This window comes from Thunnus thynnus, chromosome 8 (genome assembly GCF_963924715.1).
Source record: "Thunnus thynnus chromosome 8, fThuThy2.1, whole genome shotgun sequence".
NCBI lineage: Eukaryota > Metazoa > Chordata > Actinopteri > Scombriformes > Scombridae > Thunnus > Thunnus thynnus.
In genome coordinates this window covers 11400022-11425430 of record NC_089524.1, presented here as the reverse complement: position 1 = coordinate 11425430, position 25409 = coordinate 11400022, and the positions used below count along the sequence as shown (strand labels likewise).

Sequence of the window (25409 nt, the reverse complement as noted above, 5' to 3'; positions counted from 1 at the left end):
TTAATCAATTATAACAATAGCTGTCGATTAATTTTCTTTCATTTGACTAATTGATTAATCAACTAATCGTTGCAGTTCTACCCACAACACATGCACATCTACAAACCAACAGTCATGAATATCATTGGTTCTTTTCAATACTTTGGCTTTTAATTGTAACGATTCGCTTCTCTCTAATCAGACTAATGTTTAGATGCTGGAGCACAAAGCAAAGATGCATTTTCATTAAGACAAAAACAGACCAGTGATGTTTGAGACACCACTTAATATTTGACATTGATAAAAGGACAGACAGAGACTCAAAGATAACTACTCCGCCTCAATATTGCCTCAGAAATCCTGGATACAGGGTCAATAAGGGAGGAAAAAAACAATAATTATACTGTATATAACAACCTCGAACGTTCTCATAGTTTATGTGATCATTTTCCAACCTGAATCTCATTTCTGTGTCTGAATCAAACCACTGAATAGCACAGTTTAGTTCAGCTGCTAAAATATTACTGAGGACTTTTCAGAGTCTGATGAGGCGAGGCAGAAGAAGTAGGGCACACCTGAAATAGATGTAGCAGGTGTGCTGGGACGGAGCAGAGAGGAGAGGAGAAAGTGAGACTAGAGGAGAAAATAAGGAGACAAACTCACCGGGGGACGAGGAGGGTGGCATTACGAAGATGAAAGAGAGTTTTCTACACATCTGCGCTAAAGCTGCTAACGAGGCCATTAATTACTACACAAATTAAGCTAATTAACACCACAATCAACTAATATTTCTGTTGTCATTTCATTAGGTACACATGTACAATTTAAAACAATACAGTGCAATGCAATAAATTATATGTTTGTTAAACTATGTCAGATCTATAAAAGCTATAATTCTATATGCAGTTAGTGGTGCTGTTATACTGGGTTGTATTATATTGATGATGATATATATAGGCCTATATATATTGAGATGGGTTTCTCATATTTAGCATCAGATGCTTGATCAGAGTTTTATTTGTTTTTTCGTCTTGTTTACCTGTTTTTCGATCAGATATTTCCTAATCTCAGGGCGTTTTCAGACCTGCACTTTTTAGTGCGATTGAATCGGACTGTGGTTTGTTTGGGCAGATCTGAACACAGCAACTGTACTCAGATGTCGACCAAAACAACTGCACCAAGACAGTTGGGTGAGGTCCTTTATTTACTTAACACTGATGCACTGAGCAGTTTGGCTTTTTTTTTTTTTAATTAAAACATTTCACAAAACAGCCTTCATCACCTGATGAAGTTTGCTTGTTAAAACATATTCATATTCCCCAAACTAGCATATCAAAAATAGTATTGTTTGGGGATTGGTACAAAAACTGAGGTGTCGTATTGACCCTAATGACAACACAATGTTTACCAAGTACCAATGAGTTATATCAAACCAATATAAAGACTTGAGACTTGAGTATTTCCCTGATATAAGTGACATTAGCCATTTATTCCAGGCTCAACACAAGTTAAAAACCTTTGCAGCTGCTTCAAAAAATGTCCATTTCCATGTAGTAACACTGCAGAAAGTGACATTATCTCCACCTACAAGAGTAATTTGAATGAGATTGCTTTCCATGTGGCAGAAAAATAAGCAGAAGGTTGAAGACAAGATCGATCTCTATTGTTTGCGAGCGAGCGGAGGAGAGAGACAGCAAACGCATCCTGTGTGTACCTGACAAGTAGCAGGGAGCCAGGAGCTCAGCTGTCCACTGAGAATATAAATGAAATCTAAAAAAGTGCAGTGACTCATGGTTGTGATTCAGCAGTAACAGGTGAACACGTGGCAGTTAAAGCTGAAGGCATTAAAAAAACCCTGATCATATGCATGTATCCTGTCCTTCAGTATCATTATCATTATTACATTGACTCATTTCCAGGTGTTATCGAGACACTTACCCAGAAGTTGTTCTGGAAGAAGGCCATCTTCACTCAGACACTCACTGAGATCTGAAGAGGTAAGGGGAAAAAAAAGTAAAGCTGCATTAGAGAAGACAAGATAGTCAAGACCTTTCTTAATCTTTCTGACCTCCATTTTCTCTGAATAAATGAGCTGGAGGAGCATTTCCTCTGCCCTCTGACAGTAAACCGCATTATTAAAGTGGCTGCAAATTGTACATAAACAAGGCACCAGAAAGTCCTGGCTTCATGAAAACTCCTGAGACATTTTCAGTAGTGTAGGAAGGGAGCTCCTGAGGGAAAACAGAGGAGAGAGCTCAACAAATGACTTCAAAAGGATAAACTCAAGAGGATGGAGGGAAGCGAAAAGGAAGGAGGCAGGGTGGAGGAGTGACAGGAGGAGAGATGGGGGGGAGGAGAGCAAGGGAATACAGGGAAGAAAAAAGAGAAATCGATGGAGGAAACGAGGCAGAGGAGACGGAGGTATAGCCACCGAGGAGATGATCGGTGCTTGTGAAACGGGTAGCTGCAGTCCTCGTTCTCTGATTGGCTGAGTCACATTCAGTCACATGCTGCTGTTGATCAGCTCACATCTGTTACTGCGTTTTTCATATCTGCTGACTAAAAACACCGTTCATACTGTTGTTATGTTTTCTAACTACTGTTCACAAACCACATGACTTCATGGGAAAATAATAGTTTATTATTTTGTGGTATGAATTCATGTTTAATAATAACTTTAAGTAGTAGTCTGATGATGAGAGTCTTAAATATCACTTATCAATCAAACAGTGTTGAAACCTGCATATTTCTTCAATGTGTTGTTGTTTTCTGAACATCGTGTTAATGTGGATCACACTTTTTTTTGCCATGGTGTCAACTGTTCACACAAAGTATCAACGTTTCCTTTTGTCCAAACATACTGGCAAACTTAAAAAAACAACAACAACAACAACAAAAACACAATTTCCTTTGCACCAGAGGATGTTTTTTCCCAGAAAATTAGCTGTTATAGACAGAAAATATAATTACTACCAGAAACTCAGGTGGGTCAGATTAATAAAAATCAGCACAAGTGAACAAAAGTCTGCTTGATTTCTTTTCTTAAATAGAGAATAATTAGTTTGTTATATTGATTGGAAATATAAATAAGCAGAATATGCATTGATTTCTATGCAAGTAGTGCTGCAATGATTGGTTGATTAATTGATTAGTAAATTAATTAGCAACTCTTTTGATAATGAATGAATTGTTTGGGTCAATTTTTAAGCAAAAATGCCAAACGAAGGATGGTTTTAGGTTCTAAAATGAGAGAATCAGCTGTTTCTCCTTCCTCATATTATAACAAATTGAATCTCTTTGGGTTTTGAACTGTTGGGTGGACAAATTGATATTGTGATTGGTGTTTTTTACTGTTCTCTGGAGTGTAATAGAAAAACAATTAACAAAAATAATAATAATTGGCAGATTAATCAATAATGAAAATAATTGTTAGTTGCAGCCCTATATGCATGCTATATATACTGTATGCATACAGTATGTGTTGCAGCTATGCATGCTATATTTTTTGATAAAATATGTAATTCCACATTTTATAAAAGCAGTAGGCCACCAGCAGTCATAAAGAGTCATTTCTTGGCACAAGATGAGGAGGTTTTGGTGGATGTGACTAGAATCTCTACCACACTAATAAAATACTCACCACTGACATTCATTTACTTTATTTTGGCTTTAAAAATGTGTAACTCATAAGTTTTCCAGTGTGGATGGTCAATACTGTCCTAACTAGTCTTTATGTCCACAAATCATAATATAATGTATTAATAAATAATCATACCATAAAAACAGGCGGTAATGACGAGCATCCTCTTACCACATGCTCTCCACATATCCTCTCAACGAAGCACCTTGTGATTCATTAAACAACAACATGTCTCCTTATTATTTGAGTTGTCATGGCTGCAGTGTTTTTCAAAGTCAGACACTTTTTTAATTGGCTGATAAATACACTGTAGTAGCAGCTGAGCATACACCTTCTGACCTCCTACTCACACACACCGTCTCACACACACACACACACACAAACACACACAAACACACACACACACACATGCACGCAAGCAAAAGCATTGGAATTTGGTCCTGCCCTTTCCAAGTGAATCCATAAAGTGTGTTTCCCCAGGGCTGCCCTCATAGACGGTTCCTGTTATCTGTTATTCTGCTGACTGTGTGTGTGTGTGTGCGTGTGTGTGTGTGTGTGTGTGTGTGTGTGTGTGTTGACAACAGCCCTTTCCCTGTACTGGCACAGCCTCAGCTCAGGCCTGGTGACCTGGCATCAGAAAGCAGCACACACACACACTCAGAAACGAACACAGCGAGACCTACTATACGCACACACAGACGCACACACCTCACACCTTGTTAATTAGCTCAGCGGAGGGACTGGAGGCCCCTGCAGACGGCGTTCTGTTTGGCGTAGCAGGCCAGCACGGCACAGGAGGGAGAGAGACGCCAAAAGATGGACAAATACTGTAGAGCAGAGCTGGGTGATAATTCTATATGACCATTAATCTACTACCAGTGGAATCGGATGATGATGATGATGATGATGATGATGATGATGATAATGATGATGATGATATTATCCTGTTATAGTTTAGCAAAATGCTCTTGTCCAAACTCCTGATTGCAAACTAACTACTATGTGAAAAGATTTGTCTGATGCAATGAATTAGTTGCATAATGATTACTGTATCCTTTTTAATACATCAGTGCATAATATTTCCTTTCTCTGTTTAGGGCTGAAACTAACGATTAATTTAATTACTGATTAATCTGTTGATTATTTTCTCGATTAATCAATTAGTCTTTTGGTCTATAAAATGGTGAAAAATGTCAATCATCGTTTCCCCAAAGGTGCAACCGAAGATGTCTTGTTTTGTCTCGGCCAACAGTCCATAACACAAAGATTAGCAGCCCAACCCAAAGATCAATAGATTTACTTTAATATCACACAGGAGCAGAAAAAAAAAACATTAAATATTCACATTTAAGAAGCTGAAACTAGAGAATTTTTTCTTTAAAAAAATGACTCAAAATGAGTAATCGAATATCAAAACAGTTAGCAAAAAAATACAATGTGAGTAAACTCAGATGTGTAACAACCTCTTAATGAAAATAATTTATTTCCAAAGACATTTAGAATATCTAAACTCTTTCAAAATACAGACATTGATAACATGAATGAAAAGAGGCGTTCACTGTTCATTTTACTCAGCTACAACAGTCTAATAAGTGGAGAAAAGTGCGTCACTTGATTGTAACGCAGCCTTTAAGGCCAGGAAAAGAAAAATGTACATTACATCACAAAATTAAGATAACCAAAAGTCTATGCAATTAGGACTGCAACTAACGATTATTTTCATTTCATTTCAAACCATTTAACTATTAAAACAGTTGCCGATCGCCTCCTAGCACACAAAAGTGATTCACGTAATTGGTGATCTATTAAAGGACAACGTGTGACTCTCCTTCCAGCAACTACAGGATCGCTACGACCTTCCCAAAGGACAGTTTCTTGGTTTCTTGCAAATACGGCATTTTATAAATTCCTTAGCACTCCCATCCCCGGGCCGGTCCTCCATTTAATGCTGCTGTGAATTTAATTGTTGAACAAAAAAGATGCGAAGCACTTCATCTCATCCTTCTTCCCTCTATTGATTTCATCCGACATGTCCGATACAAGCAATTTCTCTCGCAAATGGGAAAGACTTCTGGGTGTAGAATACATTGAGTGGATGACTGGGACGCGGTTGTAGACTTGATTAAAATCATCCTTTGCCTGTAACAGATTAAGGGAGATAAAGCGTAAGATTTTTCGTAAGCTACATATCACCCTTGTGATTCAGAACAAATAATACGCACCGCCTATCCTTTGTATGTCGCACCGAGGCACCAGGTACTTGTTTTCATTGTTTTTGAGAGTGCAGACTTCCTCAAAGGTTGCGGACCTTTAATTCCTGTGAACTTAGTGGATTCTTTGGGGTTAAAAATCAAGAAAGACCCTGACCTGTTTCTCCTAGGTTTGCCCTCTAGGGAGTTAAAACTTCCTTTATCATTTTAGATTCTTCTTGACAAACTTCTACTTATTGCAAGGAAGTGTTTTTTACTTAATTGGATCAAAACCACCCCCACCTACTGTGACCCTCTGGCATAAAAGACACTTTCAATACACTCCAACATCAAAGAATACATGCTGTGCTAACGGGCAACAATAATTTGTTTTTAAAAGACTGGGCACCACTCCTAGATTTTCTTCCTGTTGATATCCCATGCATACTTAAAAGGGGGTCACCACTCGTACCATCCAGATATCAGACTCTGGAGACTAAAAGTTAAAGTTATAGAAACTGGTGCTTGATGAATAGCAAGTCAAATTTAACCTCAGGATGGAGAACTTAAGATAATCTTCCTTTTTTTTCCTCATATTTCATTTCTTTCTTCTGTAACTACATTTATTACTATCATTTTTATTTTTCTGTATGGTTATTATGTGTTATTTGGTGGTTCGGGTGGGGGTAAATGTTCCTTTTGTTATATTCCTGCACCTTGTAATGTCAATTCATATTCAATAAAAGTTACTTAAAAAAAACAAAATAGTTGCCAATTAATTTTCTGTCAATCGGCTAATCGTTGCAGCTCTATATGCAATATCTAGTTTTACATCATGATATTGATATTAAATCCATATATTAGCTAGTTGTATAGAAAGGTATTCAACTAACAAAAGAAAATAAAGACGAAGCCAATGCCTGAGCAGGTTTTTCATGGAAAAATACCCATGCAGGGGGACTGTGATCCTCACCAAACCACCAGATGGTTTTCAGGCAACCAAACAAGGGGAGCACAAGAGATACCGTTATGATGAGGGAGACAAAAGCCACTTGTTTTTGTCTCGTGACAGCTTGGTGCACCATATTGAAACATACAGTATATCTGAGCTAATTAGCCATTTTATTTTGATCATCATAGTTTCGACGCAGCATGATCTAGCAACACAAAGACAGAGAGAGGTGTGCACTGGGACCCCATGTAGATACCAGCCACGGTGGGATGTATGGAAGTAGCTGACATCAAGCATTCACCATCTGGTTCCAACTAGACGCTCAGCTGAAATCAGCTCTGGGGCAAACAAAGCCCAGAGAAGAAATGGGACACACTGTGACCTTGATTCCTCCTTTCTCGGGATCATTTTTAATTCAGAAATGCCAGCGCAAATTTTTGGCTCTGCTGAGTGTGTCCCCGTGGCCATATGGTTTAACCACAGTAGCAAAATATCAAAACAACAAATACTTCACTCTAAACGCATAAACAGAAAGGACACGACTAAAAGCTTCAGAAATGTGTGATCGTTTTGAGTTCCCTCACTATATCAGCCCGCGGTCTGCTGTACAATGTTATGATAAATGAGAAAATGAAATTATTGTTGTTTTGATGATGGGATTTCAACTGATAGCTGAATTACTGTGAATGAACACTCCAAGTAAAATCATGTCACAGGCGAATAGATGAATTTATATAATTTAACACTTTAAAGAGAAGAAAAGCTGTAGAATAATGCCAGAAAAAATGAGTAAGAGTAATAACAATCATCATCATAATGTTTACCATGTTGATCATCTTCCCTTATTACGTTAGCATGCTAACATTTTCTAATTAGCACAAAATACAAAGCATAGCTGATGCTGTCGGTAACGACGTTAGTTTTGCAGGAATTTGGTCATAAATCAAAGTATCGGACAAGTTCAAAATTTGACCTGATGATGGTGCTAGATGACATGACTTTCACCAGAGTTATTACAACTAATCATGAGGAGGATGTCGATGTCCAAATGTACCAAATTTCATGGAATCCATTCAGTAATTATTCAGACATTTTACTCACAACAACAAGGTGTTTGGTGTTTGGAGTTGTGGACCAACTGACCAGCATCATCATCGCTTTAGTCATACCGCTAGCATGGATACATAGACTATTTTTTGGAAATCTTACTTTCCACTAAGGCTGCAACTAACAATTATTTCCATTATCTCTTAATCTGACAATTTATTTCTTGATTAATGAATGAATCGTTTAGCAATGAAATGTTAGAAATAAGTGAAAAAAATGGCATTCACGATTTCTCTGAGCCCACTGTGACATCCTAAACATTAAGACATTCAATTTTCTGTCACATATGACAAGGAAAATTAAATCATCACATTTGAGCAGCTGGAACTAAATAATCTTTGGTATTTTTGATTAACAAATGCCTGAAATCAATCATCAAAACAGTTACAGATTAATTTTCTTTCTATCGACTGTTTGTTGCAGCTCAGCTTTCCGCTACTCTGACACCTGTTTACCATTAGTTGCGAGTATAATTTCAAACGCTTATTATCCATGTCAGGTAATCCTGTTCCCCCTTCAAGTCTGTTTACATTCACACATGCCTGATCAACTCTTGTTTTTGATGATTATGTGTGTCAGAGTCACAGAAGCAGCCTGAAGAACAGCAGCACTGTGACACAGATAGTTAAACAAATAAGGGAAGGATCGTATCATCAACAGACAGACAGTAAGTCAGTCAGAAAGACGAGGCAACCGACCTTATCAATGGAGACAAACTAATCTCTCCTCCTGCTCTCTGAGCCCTGCCACCCTCGCACTGCCTGACAACACACAGATGGCTGCCATGAAAAATTAGGACTCACAAAAGCAGATGGGGTGAAAGAAAAGTCTCATACACAGACAAAAAAACTATCCACGATCCACTTAATCGCATCAGGAAATAAATGGTGCATCCTCTCTGCCTGTACTAAGCATTTTTTGTTTTTAGTTCCCTTCCTATTTCTTTTTGCTGGAGAGGGGTATACTAACAGATGTCTCTCTGAAGGAAGGGAGGGAGGGAAGGTCAACAGAAACTCCCACCTCCTCACCACCTCCACCTGCCTCTCCCCCCCCTCCTCTGGGTGGGAGACTCCCGGTGGAAATGCCAGAGAGCAGCCTCTTCCTCCGTCTCAAAGAGCAAAATGAAAATGGAATTGGGTTGAGTGTAATGACACAGCCGAGTGTGGAATAAAGACACTTCACTAACCTCTGAGCGGGCACATTTGTCACAAGCTCAGGGAGCAAAGCAGGGAGGGAGAGAAAGGGACTCAAAGGAATAGAGCTAAAAAACTAAAAAAAAAGGACAAGTAGAGGTGAAAAACAGAGGAGTTGAAGCCAGGTGGGTGGATGGGAAGACTCAGAGACAAAACAGGCACAACCATATTGCAAAAAAAAAAATCACACAAATAAACAGAAACAAGCCTCCGAACAGGTGAAGGACGAGATGAAACGATGAGACAGAAAGCTACAAAAGTGACACAGAGGATACGGCAGAACTAGAACGAACGTCTTCCCTGAAGATTCATCTTATCACCTCCACCCATTCCTGCTCACTTTTGACAATAAAAAACGGTAGTCTCTCTTTCACTTAAGGTCCGGTCCCAGATCAGGAGTCACTCTGGGTGGGAACCATGTCCTACATTAGGTCTGCTGACAACTAATTAAGCCCCAACACTTTCTAATCTCATATTTCATAACAGGAACACAGTATACAGTCATTCCACAATCTGTTTATTGATCTTTTTTTTTTTTTTTCAACCTTCAGCCTTCAACAGTTTCCACAATGACGCATCTACTGTTGCTCACCGATGGATTCATTATTGCCAATTTATTAAAGAAGGAGCTCCGTAGGTATCTGGCATCAATGATACACTTGCACATTTAGACAGAACGGCCACATTTGACCACCTAAGAGCAGCACGGCAGGAAGATCTGGGAGTGTATGTCGGAGCAGCACAAGTTCTTTCTTCTGTGTGTGTATTAAGACACAGATTATTACAATTAAAAACTATTGCACAGACTGCATCTTTCCGTATTAAAACTTTCCTAGACATGACGAGATGATGTTCCGGCTTTCCGTCTGATGTGGGCTGACGTCAGTTTTATTAGCACACATGTTTTGAGACAGCCAAAACATAAAATCTGTATCTGAAATCTTGGGGGAAAACCACTAAAACCAGAACCAATAAGCAACCAATATAGTTTCATCTCTATAACATTGTCAACACGTGGACTGATTTTACTCACTGTAACTGGAAGCAGAAGAACCCACCAACCCACTCAGCACTTAGGATGTGACCTCCAATAAGAAAAAATTAAAAACACTCACCGAGAGGAAATGTAATTAAGTTTTATGTGATTTGGCAACCTTTTATAAACCATTTTAATAATGCTGCTTCATGATCTGTTGCTGTAAAAACACAGTATTGAATGATATCTTTTTTTATATATTCTTATGTGCATATACTGTAAATAAATACTTTGCACTGTGCAATAACCAAATTTTGTACCAAAACCTCAAAAAACAGTGTTTGAAAAAAATCTTTAAAGGTTGAAGGGATTCATTCAAAACGGCAAAACATCTGTCAAACATAAAAAGGATCATTAAACTAAAGGGAATCTATGTCAGCGCCGTCGGATTGTTATTACTTAAATTCACATGTGAGGCACTGAGACAGGAGGGACGAGTACAAACCGACTGAATCTGTGGTGCCTCAAGAGTCTACTGCAGTCAATCGACTCATCTGTCCTTCAGTATTAGTTTTAAACCTGGTTTGGCGAAGCGTGGAGGAGGGATGATTTTGTGTCAGGCCTAATTTCCCCTTCCCTGCCGCTGTCTTCTGCACTCCTCTGCTACATCTACCAGCGCTGGATGACTCATTGCTGTGGCTGGTAATTTAGAGCAAGACTTCACTGTGGATGTTTAATCGTTTCTTTCATAAGTATGGAACCTGTGTGGGTTGATACGATCAGTCCGACTCCAATATAAGCTTTCTTTTATCCGCACCGACGTCATTAAACTCAGTTTTTCCATCACTTTCAACAACTAGACTCACTTGTTTGGGTCATCGTCATCACAGTCGGGAGGCGCTCAATAAATACACATTTCAGTAGCAGTGAAATATTTAGTCGATGAGTAGATGGATGTCCTTTGTGACCAATGTATCGTGAAGACAACTGAAGCTCAAAAGGTTCACTTACTAATGATTCAGAGCTTTCAACTGCATATCATGGTCTTCTTTCAGATAAAGTAGCTGGCTCAGGTGTTATGAAGAGACTTAAATGTGAACTTTTGGTCATGTGATAACAGGGGGTGAAATATTGTTTTGTGGGGAGATCATAACCCTTGTCTGACAATTAATCAACAATAGAGCAGCAACTAATAATTATTCTCATAAACAATTAATCTAATGATTATTTCTTGATTAACTGATTAATTGTTTGTGGTATAAAATGTCAAGGTGATGCCTTCAACCAACAAAGCAAAACCTAAACATATTCAGTTAATTATCACATAACACAAAAAAGCAACAAATCCTCACAATTAAGTAGGACATTTTGCTATAAAAATTACTTAAAAGATTATTCCAAATATTTGCAGATTATTTTTCTGTCAATGGTCTAATTGATTAATCGTTTAAGCTCTAACCTACAACAATCTTTAATAAATGGATAGATCATCTAAGCCATTTATCAAGCAAAGAAGAGCCTCTGAATCCAGCTTCTAAGATGTAAGATCTGATTTTCTCTGGTTTATATCACTGTAAATTTAATACATTTGAGTTTTGAACGGTTGATTGGACAAAACAAGCCATCTGAAGGCATCATCTTGGGCTCCCTGGGAAATCATGATGGGCATTTTTCATTATTTTCTGACATCTCATAGAACAAATGATTAATCTAGTTTAGTTTAGATTAGATTATATCTGAAGCTGTAAAAACAGATAACTGTCTGCATCAGACCCTGATCTTACTAAATCCATCCTGGTGGTGATTCATTGCGAGTCTCATATAAAGAGACAGATAATTGCTATAATAGTCAACAACAACTTCAGCACTCCCAAACTGCGAAGCCCGTGCGTCAACAGAAACACGTTAAACCCAGAGACTGTGCTTTAAATCATGAAACCAACAATCACATCTCCGCCAACTTGATGGCAGAATTACACCCTGTACTTAATGACTAAAGCAGCTTCAGCAACACTACGCAGAGCCTTTTCTCTTAACGTGATAAACAGGCTCCTCTGTGAACCTCCGATCGAGCCTTTAGTGACTGAGACAGAAAAGAAACAGTGAGACAGCAAACAATAGACAGGAGGGAGCGAGAGGGAAAGAGAAAGCAGAGTGATAAACACAACCCAGGCTGTCAGCTCCCCATTGTCCCGGCCTGAATGTGCTTTTGTCACTGCAGCATACAGCCCCAGTCCGGTCTATGACAATGTGCCAGGCGGGCATCACTTCCAAACCCTGGCATGAGCAGCTGTGTGAGAGCAAGAGAGCGCACAATGCGACAGCAAACACTCACAATACACGTCAAGGTCCATGCACAAGCTTCAAGATGAGCATGTTTGCAGTGGTTTAGCAGTGAATTAAGACAGTGTTGTGAGTCTAACACTGCAGCTTATTGTATCTGAGGAAAGACTGAGGAAAATCACCAGTTTCTAGATGGATTCAATTCTGTTCTTTTCTTAGCATCTCATTAACAAGGCTCCCTTTCATTTTTAAGAATTTATCTCTTCTTTGTAGCTGCATACTTGACATATTATATATAGATACACTGTATAGCTGATATCTGTTAAATGATTGGGAAAATGATACAGTAGCTTTTTATGTGTTTATGAACATCATTATGTAGTTCAACTGTAAATGAAGATACAGTTTAAGCCCACCATTAAGTGACAGGTTTCCCTTATAGACTTTGGCTGAGGTTTTTCCCTTTTTCTGCTGCAATAAAACATAACTTTGCCTTCAAATCACTGCCGACAAATCCCCATACTGCTGTTCAGCCAACCGCGCTGCAACTAATGATTACTTTCATCATTGAATAATATCTAGATTTTTCTTTTTTTTTTTCTATAATGAAATTATTTGTTTTCTCTGTAAAATGTCAGAAAATAGTCAAAAGTGGTGGTCACAGTTTCACTTCGAACATTTAAGATTGTTTAATGAATATCTTGAGCTGAGATTGTTTTATCGACTGCTGATTCCAAGTTCAACATTTGACCTTGAACTTCAACTGTCAACACCTACATGTACATTTCCATGACAACCGGGCAACCTCTATCCGCTGATTAAGATCACGTGAAATGATTGAAAGCTCCAGAACAGCTATTGTACTAAATGCACTTTGGAAGTAAGATTGATCATGATAAAAAATGATGCAGATAAATGTTCAGCTGTTCCAACTATTGACTCATTGTTTCAACTCTAGTTTTTTTTAGGTATGTATATTTTTGGGGCATATTATGGCTTTATCAGAGACATTACAGAGACGACAACAAATGAGGGGAGAGAGATTTTGGGAATACAACAAAGATAATCAGCCAGATTCGAGCCGGGCACATTGCAATTAATGGAGACCATAAAGCATTTTTAACACACTTATGAACATCATTATGTAGCACAACTATAAATGAAGAAACAGTTTAAACCCATAATTATGTCGAAACTGCCCCTTCTGGGCTATTGCTGATAAAAGTTTTCTCTTCCCTTTTTTTAACTCTGTGATAATTAAAATAATCTTCAATCAAAATCAGCCTTTATGCTGCTATTAAGCCAATCAACAAAACAATTCTCCTTATCTTCCATTGCTCCTTATCACTCTTGCTTATTGAGCACAGCACAGCATAAAATGAACCAGTAACCTAGAAATAGACCCAAGACCAGAGCCAGAGGGTGGGGTGTGGGGGGTGGGGGGGGCGAGGAGGGCAAGCCTGCTCCTCCATCCTGCCCCAGGATCCTCCCATCTGCCACGGGGGAAACCTTGGCTTGGCTCATTCACGACCTCAGGCACAGGTCATGGTTTTATACAAGGGGGATTGTACAAAATTCCCTAGCAGGATGTAATGTTGTCACCTGAATTTCCACATGTTAAACACTGGATGGATTTATGATGAAACAATGTCATAAACTGCAAATCAACAACTGTGAAGTAGAAGAGTTTTATTGTGTTTGCGTTACATAACAGGTTAGCTTTACTGTTTCCTGCCTCGAATTTCCTGCCTCTGGGTTCTGCCCCGCTTGGCAATGAAGAGGGAAGGCCTTGAAGCACTTCAGCCTACATATGTGAGGCTACCCATGTATAATTAATATTTGTCATCGGCCCCATGTAATTGTTGGAGAGCCAATAGAGAAGGAGGGAGGCAGGATCGCAATTTGGAAAAGTAAGGAGATCCTTATGGGTCAAAAAAAAAAATAGAGAAAGAGGAGTCATCAGGGATGCGGAAGAGTCCAGAAGATTGACTATGCATGGCTGCAAGCGTATGCACATGAGCATTCTTGCCCGTTTGAATATTTAGCTGGACTGTGCAGCAGGTTGTTGGCAGATAAAGCGTAAGCACGGCACAGAGCCCATTCAAATTTAAATGCAAAACAGGGAGCTCTTCTTATTCACCTGCTTCTTTCTTTCTCCTCACCTTCCCCTCTCTGCCTGCCTCTGTCTCTGATGTCTGGACTGGTAACAATCAGGCTTGAAAAGCATCAGGCGTTTAAAAAAGAGAGTGTTTGTGGTTTAGCAATTGGCTGTGTGCTGCATGGCAGTGAGGAAACAGCAAGTCAGCAGAAGCTTGAGGGTGTCAGCCAGAGGTTTGGGTACTTTTTCACTGCCTGTAGTATCTTATAAGGTGGCCAACCTCATCACTTTCTATGATTACCTCAATGACAACATATAACTACATATCTGAACTGGTGCATAGACAGCATTTCCTTTCCTTTTGCTGCATGTGATAGCCCCTACAGCCTGAAGAATATAGCAAAAATGTCATTATTCTTCTAAGATGCAAACAAAAAGTCTGTCAAATTGCAACTGTCCTTGAATTGTAATATGATATCCAGCCTGTCTTAGCCTGCATCACTTACTGTCATTGATCGTTTTATTGCCTCAGGAAAAACAGCAGGGTTCAAAATCAAAATGACCTCCAGCCTGCACATCTAAAATAAAAACAGGTAAACACTGGGCTCTGCGTATATCGAAGTTTTAGACTTGATATTCTGTGCTCTTATAGACTGTCCAACTCTTCTCTACTGTGAAAAAGTCCCCACACTTTTATCCTCAGTGCCTTCACACAGTAAACATGCCACACAGTGTTGAACTATCGGTGAAATTGTGTTTGAAAGCAATATGTTACTATGTAATATTCATCATAGACTCTGGTATTGTGACAATGTTAGAATTTAGCCTGCAGTATTTGGCTTGAGTGAATGTGCTCTATGGAGGACACTCACTCAAGCCAACATACCATCTGACCCGTATATCTCCGAGACTACAGCTGAAACTATTGGTCAATTAATTCTTGAGTTGATCAACAGGAAATTCAACTGCAACAATTTTCATATTCAAAATAATGGTATAAGTCAAGAAAAAACAGCAAAGTATCTGGTTCCAGCTTCTCGAATGTAGATATTTGCTGGTTTCCTTAATCATAGTCAGTGATATTAAAATGGACTACTTCCACATTTTGAACTTCTTCTCAGACAAAAAAACCAATTTGAACATGTCAACTTGAACTTTGAGCTTCAAGAAAATAATCATCAGATTAATTGATGATGAAGATGAACATTGTTTGCAGCTCCACCCATGTAATGATCATAGTTTACCCTTAACATTCAGCAAAACGTTCACTAGTAACGGCATCAGAAGCTTAATGTATCAGCAACAACACAAGTAGCCACTATTCAATAATGTAAAAAAAACTCCCATGTCCCTGCAGTATTGAGGTATAATCAATAAAGCAAGCAACCAAATTAAAGAGCACAGAAATTACAGCAAAGCATCTGAATGTAATTTAGGCCAACATATTGTAAGTAAATGCTCCTCCAAGCCAAGATATCACTTGTGTTTTATGTATAATCTTTCCTTTATTGCTCCTAACAGTGTATATATCACTATAAGCACGGCTGTAAAAAGCAGTTACTGAGGAGCCTCGACAGACTTGTTATAGATAACAGCCATTAACCAGTGAATGAACATTGATTGTCAAGAACTAGCCAGCAACAAATGTGACTTGGCAAGATCCTGCCTGTAAACTGAGAAGAGGTGAGAAAAGACAACCGTTCCTCGAAACGCTGGTGTGCGTTTCTTCATCTAATGATAGTAAGACCCCCCCTCTCTCTCTCTTCTCACCGCCTCCTCTCTCCATCCCACTCACCCTGACTCACTTTGTCAGCATTCATCAGGGAAAAGGCCTATCTCCTGTTGAAGTCAAGACACCGGGGAGAGTGTTGTTTACCTCTTTGATATCAAAAGACCCAGCAACGCTCAACTCTCGACTCCTGCCATTTGCTCCCAGAGACGGAGAGAGAAAAACAATGCAAGTAAACAGATCACTGTGACATCAGAAAACAGCCATGTTGCATTGTGAAGATGCAGCTGCCATGGCTTATGCTATAGCTGTTTGGAAATTAAGTCAAACTGAAAAACTAAACTGACAGTCAGTCAAAGGGGAATTCCAGTCTGGCTATTTTGGTTTAGCCTAACAGTGGTTGACTTGCATGTTGAGAGTGATGCAATGATGCAAAGTGTTAAACCTAAAACCCTGAATTCAACAAAATGATCGTTCTTACTTTCCCTTTTGAGGATATATTAACCAATGAACTATTCCCAGACACAAATAGTCTGACTAATTATAGATTTTTTTTTTTAAAAGGTCAATTCTGTATTTTTCATAGATTATTATCAAAGGCTTTTGTCTTTATTTGATAGCAAACAGCAGAGTTACAGGAAATGTGGGGAGAGGGGAGGGCTGACATGCAACAAAAGGTCCTCGACCACATTCATATTAGGGATGTTGTGGTGATAAACAAATGGGCCACTGACATCCCTAATAGCTATACTTTTACCCTAAAATATTGAGACATACTCACACTCATAAGTGAAAACAACAACCTTTAAGTAGTTGTTGTTAAGTGTTAAATGTACTTTTTTTTAAAAACCTGTAGTAACCTGGAGTGAGGCTACCCTTTTGGATCACCGATTGTGTATTTTAAGTTATAAAACAAAAACGGCATCACCGGTAAAGGTCAGATAGGATCCTTACTGTCATGATGCTGCACCTTTGCAGTGCTGCCGACTCTAAAAAACACTTTTCAATACGGTATCAAACTGAATCATTATAGTATGGCCAAGCAAATTCAATATTTCTTATCAGATACTCTCTTTAATCTAAACTTTTTTTACTGGGTCAGGGTGTCTCCAAGTTGGGTACCGCTCTATAACAGATGCAAAGAAATATCCGTCATATCTCTATGTGGAGGAATTCACATCAGATATCTGGAGCAGACCATCAAGCATTTGTGGGCTCTCTCTCTCTAACCCAGAAACCCCATAATGTTGTCTCTTATCTAATGTGGTCTGATGTACAGCAGCAGCCAAAGCTTCCTCAGACCCACTTTGTGGACTTACTGAATTGTCACTGTTTTAACCCAATGAAGCTGGTGTCACAGATAGAGCCCGACCAGTGTTATCTGCTGATTTCAGCTTATCACAGATATATCTGTATCAGCATAAATGTGGGCAAATAAGCAACGAGGCATAGCAGTACAGGAGTGTCACCATTACATGGTTTGTTTGGATTTTTTTTTCAACTGTAAAGTAAAGCATCATCATATCCTTAAGACAACTTTGTCTAAGGGTGTAGGAGGATCATTTGACCAGGGACATTCAGTGATATCCACTTAAACTCCCAAAGTCCAGTGGCTGACTAGAAATCAGCATAGGCTCCAAAAATGCCTCCAAGATAGCATCAGATAACACAAATAACCTCTGAGTGGGAGCCAGACTGTTAAATTAGTTTATGTCAGAAGCACCAATATAAAATCTCAGTCCAATAAAACCAGGAGCCTTGGCAGATGATGCACATTTTTAACCCCTCTATAAAAGCACAATGATATATGGATTTGTTACACTGAACATTATCAACTTAATTTTAGAGTCTGGAATTATATGCTATTTTAAGCTTGTATATTTACTTGTCTTTCGTAAGTTTGTCCTTGAACGTTAGCTAAATTTCCCCCCGTTCATATGTTAGCTGCTGCCAAACAAACGTGTCTACTAGTGCTGCCAGTTTCAATTCAACAATGTCACAGCCATGCATGAACAACTCGATATTTTTTAATAGCCTAGCACTAGCTCATTCGAGCCAATTTCACTGTCATATTCATGTTACAGAAGGAGGTGAGAAAGACAAAGAATTATTTATTACCTTTATAGACTTCTCCGGCAGTGTTTATAGTACATTTTCCATCTCCAGTCTTTTTGGCAGCTACGGTCCAACACTTGCATGCACCCTGAGCGGTTTGATCATAGTAGTAGAAATTCACCAGGCAGTTTTCAGTGTGCGCGCACACTCCCGCCCAGCTCAGCGGTGATTGGCTACTCCGGCCGTCGATCACAGAGAAACGTGTAGTAGGCATAGCAACCATATAAAGGCGGGTCTAAGAGCGTATACTAGCAGTCTATTGGCTAATTGTTTCCTAGGTAATGCCCACAAAATAAGGACTCCTGCATCTGACGATCGAGATAAAACAAAGAGTAAGCAAAGTTCCGTTACTTGATAGCGAATATAGCCAGCTTTTTTTTCAAGATTACTACCAATATGTTCTGTGTGGTGTAGTTGGACACTATAAGATTAACTTCTTAAACAGTTTCATACTTTCTGACAGTGTCACATTTAAATTATGTATCTACATGTCAGCTCTTCACTGAGGCTATTTGATGATTGAATGACTTTTGAATGGGCCCTCTCATCACATATACTATATATATACAGCATATATGAACACGTTACACTCACATCTATGTCTATGTGTCATGCACATACACATAGAAACATGCATATGCAGACAATGTTTTATCTGCTTTAGTTGTTGTTTTATTAATCCTGAATCTGTCTTATCCAGATGTTTGTTTGTAATTAACCTAACGTTCAATTTAAAAGCCTAATAAGGGACAGAGGCTACACATTATCTTCAGCCAGATGGCCAACATGGCATTTTTTCCCCCCTATTAATTCATGCTATGATGTTTATTGTCAAAGTTTGTTTTCCCAAACTAACATATAAATAAATAAAGATATCCAAGTATTTTATGACTGCACAGTTCCCTCAAATTGAAAAATTATAAACGTCTTGTGCATCATTTTTTACAAATTTCCCCCCACATTCAGCCGGTAGTGTAAATGTCATCTTTGGAAACTTTAGGATCTCTATAAGAATCTAGATTAAAGTATGTTTGAACAATGTTTGGCTGTGCAGCATGAGTTTGTCATGACTGGCCCACCAGCAATTGGCTTTTTAGGGTTAAAAATGCAGATCCAGGAATAAAGATAAAAGAGCACATGGTAGAAACAGAGCTTCTTCAATGCTCATCTATCATATTGACCTCTGTAAGTCCATGCTGTAGGCTACCGCAGACCTCTTAGGTCACTTAATAGACCCCTGCTATTTACCACCAACACAGAAAGACATGCATGTGTGTTTCCTTTTACATAGAGTCACAACAGATCTAATTTAAGACCAAAACACTGTGTTTGTTGAATTGTTTTGTGTCTTTGGGATAGACTTGTCCTTCAGTCAACACACATACAGCCTTGGGGTCACTACCTTACAAAACCAGGATATGTGGCTTACTAACTGGCCCTTAAAAGTTGTAAAACACAGCTGTAGAATTGGTTTATCTTGTAATGTCACAGCCAGACAGAATAATCTTTATAATGATAAATTGTTTGTGCAAGTTGAAAGGGATGACATGCCCTTTTTCTTGCATAAAACAATTATAAATCCTCCTTGCTGGCTATCAAGAAATCTATAAATGTCGATTTGTGCACAGGCAGAAAGCAGTAAATCAGCATGTACTTTATACACTTCTTTGTAAGTACTGATTGATTTGCAGGTCAAAAGATATCTTGAGACCTTTGAAGCAGGTCCTAATTAACCAGTGAAATTAATATGAAATAATTGTATGTAACCTAAACATCAAACAAATTTGGCAGAGTTTTAGATCTGCGAATGCAGTCTGAAGGGTAATGAGACAACATTGTCTATCATACTAGCACAGGACATGTTTCAGGTGGAGATTGACAGGAAAATATTCACCTGCATGTCAACCTCTGTGAGATGCTGACAGTAGTCCAGGAGGAGGCAATGACAGCAGCAGTCTCGAGGCATATATTGATTGACAGTGAGGAGGTAGCTGTCCACTCCATCAGTTCTTCAGTGAAGCCTGTAACATATGATGCAGTCAATCTTTACTCTCAAATGTACAGCACAGGCAGGCTATCAGTAAAGCCAGACTGCTGTGGATGATAAGTGGCCGTTTATAGACATACACTCTTGAAGCTCAGATCCTCAAGAGTGTGAGGGCTGGAGAAGTATTCCTGCAAACAAGCAGGGTGTCATCGCCTTGGCATTAACAGTTCAATCTGCACTGGGTCTGCTCTAAATCACTCAACCAGGGATGGCATAAAAAAGAGGGAGCATGTTACTCCCAGTCCTGCCTCCCTACACCGGCTGCCTGTTAGCTGCAGAATTGATTATAAATTCCTGATGTTTGTTTACAAGATGTTAACTCCTGTCCCCATCATTTTTATTTATCTTATCTATGATTTTTTTTCTTTTTCTTCTCTTCCATTGTGTTTGTTTCTTCCTCTTGTTTTCCTCTGTGTGTAAAGTGCTATATAAATAAAGCTGGGTTGAGTTGAGTCGAGTATATCGGGTTGTATCTCTCCGAACTTCCCTCCTGCAGTAGGCTTGGTCCAGATCTCTGAAAAGCTGTCAACATTTCAGATTTTTTTTCATTTAAATACTGAATAGTGCTGTGAAAAGGAAATAACAATTCAGTGTGATTTTCAGGCTACTGTTGCAGATCTCACAGTGTTGTTAGCAACTCTCCATGCTGTGCTTCTCATGTGGAGCCCTCATATAATGACATAGTAACAGGAGAGAAAATATGAACTAAACATTGATTAAATTGTACCAAATTGTGTAAAGGCCAGTTGAAAAAAGTACTGCTCTTTTCATAATAATTTAAATATATAACTTGCTTATCTCAGATTGTGGATTTGGATAAAGCTTTTTGGCACTGAATATCTGCACAAAAACTCACACTAGCCATTTGTTTGTGCAGATATTTAAAGTTTGTGAATTTATTTATCTTCAATAAGAAATACATGTATCAGTGTCAAAGTAATCTGAGAGCTCTGCCACAAGCACAGCTGTTATTACTTTCTGATGCTCTCACACATCAAAGACATGAGGAGTGAGAGTCCTCTGCTGGAGGTGTTGATGCTCAATGTGATGCTTAGTGATGTGATATTAAAATCGATACAGGGTGCAGCGGAACATAATGTCGGTAGCTCGGCACAGGGTTATAGTTTGTGTACTTTCCCCGCGTGGTAACTGAGATGGTTAGATGAGATTATCATCACTTTCATCCTCAGATATACACAGAACTACAGCTAGGAAGAGAACATTTAACCACAAGTCACGAGGCAAGATTTTATCTTACTTTAGTCAAGATCTCCTATAAAAGAGTAAGGATCAGCAAAGACCTAAACAAAACAATATTATGATTATGTAGAGCCTTTCCTATCCATATGTCAAGTGTAAGATCCCATTCAGGAGTGTATAAACCCCGTCTTTCTGTAAACAGTCTGATTGGCAGTGTCCCCTTGCTTCCATCTGCGAACACAAATGAAATGGAGGATAATGTTTTGAGCCTTTAATCCGCAGTAAAAATCTCCCAAATAAAATGAAATGAGCTGCCGAATTTAATTATGTATCATCAGTCCGTGCCACCTGTTGGTGTTCCTATTCTTATCCTGCGTGAGTGCTCTTGGTGCTTCAGACACCAGCCGATTCGCTCTCATTTGTCTCCCTCTAAAGGTCCTTTCTGATCATGTCCTCTTTTATCATATCAATACACTGACTGAACACAAATATATTGTGACATAATTTCATCTGATTATGCAGATGCCAGATGAAGGGCCATCACTGTTTAGGTCATTTCCTAGTCTTCCTCAATTCTTCCCAATTAGGTATGTTAAATACAAATTTATATACATGAAAATAGGACTCAAACTGAGAAGATAGAGGGACCTTTACTTGACAAAATGCTGTGCTCATCCTCTGAAGATAACAGGCAAGTTTGTTGTGTCATTTCCTGCTTGCAACTCAACATTAATGTGTACATTTTTGCAGAAACACTTGCATGCAGCCAGGAAGTTACTGATCTTCTATGCAAGATGTACGGTATCTCCTGAATGAGGCCCAATACGTACGCCCACATGTTTTTTTATCACATCTCTTCCTCCTGTGTGTCTCCATGTTTCTGCCTCTCATCAGGTTCTTTCAAATCAGCTTAACTCCTGCTTGAACCGGCTGGCTGACAGCTGCCAAGACAGAAGACGAGGCAACTGCTCACAAAACACAGACACAGTCTTGGATCTAGCAAATGAGATGACTTTCCCCTCTGCAGACCTCTTATCTCCCCGGGATCCATCTGTGGCAAGAAGTGCTCTGTGTCTCTTCTCAGTGTTATTACTGCCTTTAGCTGGTTGCCTCTCTGTGTCAGGTCTGCCTCTCTGTGGACTTGTTGGCTTGCAGAGGAGATGAACAGGGATACTGCTGCTCATGTCTGTGAGCCATCAGCACAAAATGATGGAGAGGAAATCACAGCATCTTTTTTTTTTTAAGTAGAAATGCCATTAACAACTTACAATAACAGTTATTGTTTGTTTGGTTTAACAGCTAATTTAAAGCTGAACACTCAGTATGCAGGTATTCTTGACTCAAACTGATAGCCTGCAGTGTCTTAATAAACTGTAAATGGTGTGGCTGAGTAGTACTTGTCCTCAGATTTTTTTTGAGAATAATGCAAAAATTAAATATCAGTTTAGTTTTATTTGCACATATACAAGATCATAAAAAACAATAACAGAAGTGAAACAGATGATTGAGGAGAGGTCAAGAAGTTGTTGGCTTATGCAGAGAACAGCTTCCTAAATTCATAATAAAAGAACAAATATTTAAAAAATGAAATGGCAAATTAAAATATATGTAAATACAAAACAGAGGAAAAGAAAATAAGAGAGACAAAATAAACTGATCAATGTACAAGTGATCAGCCGACAATGGACAATAGTCATATTAAAAAAGAAATGGAAAGTAATTATAATCAAGATTAATTAGACATAATGTTTAAATCTAAACTTAAAACTCATCTTTTTGCCTTAACCTACAATTAGTTGCCTTTAATTGAGTACTTCATGACCTTGTTCTGCACAGCAGGTTGGTTTCTGTCTCAATGGATTTACTGAGTGTTGCTCTGCCGACAAGATTATTGATTATTGCAACTGTTCTGATAACCACTGGATCTCTTTAACCTTCTGTTTGTTTGTTCCACAAGCATGTGAGCATCCAAGCTGTGTGCCCTTCTCTCTTCTCTCTCTCTCTCTCTCTCTCTCTCTCTCTCTGTTTTCTCTTCCTGTCCTCTCTTGTTGAACTGCTCTGTTTCCCTGGCTGTCGGTGCCATCTCCTGAGGTTTAGAATCTGGTTTCCCATCCTGCAGGAGTTCAGCCTCACCTCATGTCTCTCTGTCTGAATGATGTCTTTATCTTTCTCTCTGTCCTTTGTGAATAATGTCTTTTCTTGTCTCCTCTCTCCCATGTGTCTGAATGCTGTGATGTGAGTCTCCCCTGTGTGCATGTATATATATATATATATATATATATATATATATATATATATATATGCTCTATTCTGTACACACAACATCTATTGTATGTCTTTCTGTCCTGGGAGAGGGATCCCTCCTCTGTTGCTCTTCCCGACGTTTCTTCTATTTTTTCCTTTTTCGAATTGAGGGTCTATGGACAGAAGATGTTGTATTGCTGTACAGATTATAAAGCCCCCTGAGGCAAATTTGTGATTTATGATATTGGGCTTTACAAATAAAATTATCTTGACTTGTTTGAAATGGTATGACAGTTTTTAAATCCCTGAAACAATAGCAAACTCCTGATAAAATGTAGTTTAGCATACTGTATACACCACAATATCTCAGGGAATACATACTACATGTTTGCTTTTATAAAAGCTGACATGGGAGCTGAAGATGGTCACCCTGTATACTATTATGAGAATTAATCTGAGAATGAAGTAACTAAAATATGATGAGAGAGAAAGTGGCAAGTACATACTATAAGCTATAGTAATAAAGCTACAAAAAGTAGATGTATGAACTTTACGTACTCTTTGTGGAGTCACACAAATTCATTCACTTCCCCTCCTGGTGGGGTTCACTTTCTAAGCTGTCTAAACTAGACAGAAGTTTCTGCATACACTTAAGGGCTTATTGTAATAGGAGCAGGATGCCAGAGAGGCAGTAGTCTAGTTAGAGATGACAGCTCCCACATTGCAAAGCTTTTAACTGTAATTAGGACTACAAGCTTGACAGTTAAAAAGTTTTTGCAGTTAGACTCTGTGCAGAAACTCTTTTGTCTTGAACTGTCTGATGTGAGAAGGGCTCAAGAAGAAATGACCCCAAAAGAAACTCAGACACCATGTAGCCACAAGGGGGCGCACTGGATCTACTTTTTAAACTTTCAACTTCAGCTTGATCCAATAAGGTCCCAACTTCCCAGTTTGGCATTAGTTGACTCCATGTCAGTGGTTTTCAGATTAAAGTGAGAGGGGCTTTAGGGACTTCTTCCTTTCACAGTGCTATTGTTGGGTAATTGTTGTGTGGATTTTTCCTTTAGTGTGTGCGTTTACCTGACTGGCAGGCTTAGTCATTTCAACCAGATTCTGTTATCGTTATCACCCTGCCAAAAGTGCACTAATGAGTACTTTTCCTCTCATTAGACCATGATATTATGGGAAAATACCGCAGGCATGATATGGTCTATCAGCACCTCCAACCACTAAATTCCCTCAAATGATAAAAAATACATCTACACAGTCATCATCCTGGTATAGTAAGAGGGATCTGGTCTGGTGTTGCCTTAAAATGAAAAAGATTTTCAGTAATACTGTGAATGTTCGAAGGAAACAAGGCTACACAGCCAAATGTACTTTATACTGAATGTGAAATACCATACAGAAAAAATATAAGAATAACAGATCCTGCCTTTTTTTTGTCCAATCTTCAGGACCTGATATGGAGTATGCTTGTAGGAACCCAATATGTCAATAGTGCTATATTTTTAAATAAACGAGATCATTTTAAAATTAAGAAGCCCAAGAGAAACACAAAATAATTTCAATATTATCCATTTGGAGCTTCCTACATAGTCTTTAAAAAAAAGGCCTATGTCACATTCCAATTCACAATTTTAATTGAATATCTTGA

The 25409-nt window shown here is 38.7% G+C and overlaps 1 protein-coding gene and 1 long non-coding RNA gene across 3 annotated transcripts in view; one reads left to right on the top strand and one right to left on the bottom strand.

Annotated features, from left to right (window-relative positions):
* The window catches only part of fcho1 (FCH and mu domain containing endocytic adaptor 1), a 61999-nt gene extending 43622 nt beyond the window's left edge, over positions 1-18377 (bottom strand). Inside the window, exons 1-2 of one of the 2 annotated variants that reach the window (XM_067596470.1) lie at positions 18265-18377; positions 1918-1968 (exon numbers count right to left, since the gene is read on the bottom strand). In XM_067596470.1, coding sequence (XP_067452571.1) covers positions 1918-1944 — 27 coding nt within the window. In that variant the 5' untranslated portion in view covers positions 1945-1968; positions 18265-18377. Of the gene's footprint in view, positions 1-1917; positions 1969-16212; positions 16363-18264 lie in introns of those variants that run through there. The other variant, XM_067596471.1, reaches the window with a different exon arrangement.
* Positions 18378-18527: 150 nt separating this feature from the next.
* LOC137187540 (uncharacterized) lies at positions 18528-22893 on the top strand. Its single transcript, XR_010929233.1, has 2 exons — positions 18528-18593; positions 22403-22893. It is a non-coding gene; the product is annotated as an uncharacterized lncRNA (long non-coding RNA).
* The last annotated feature ends 2516 nt before the right edge of the window (positions 22894-25409 follow it).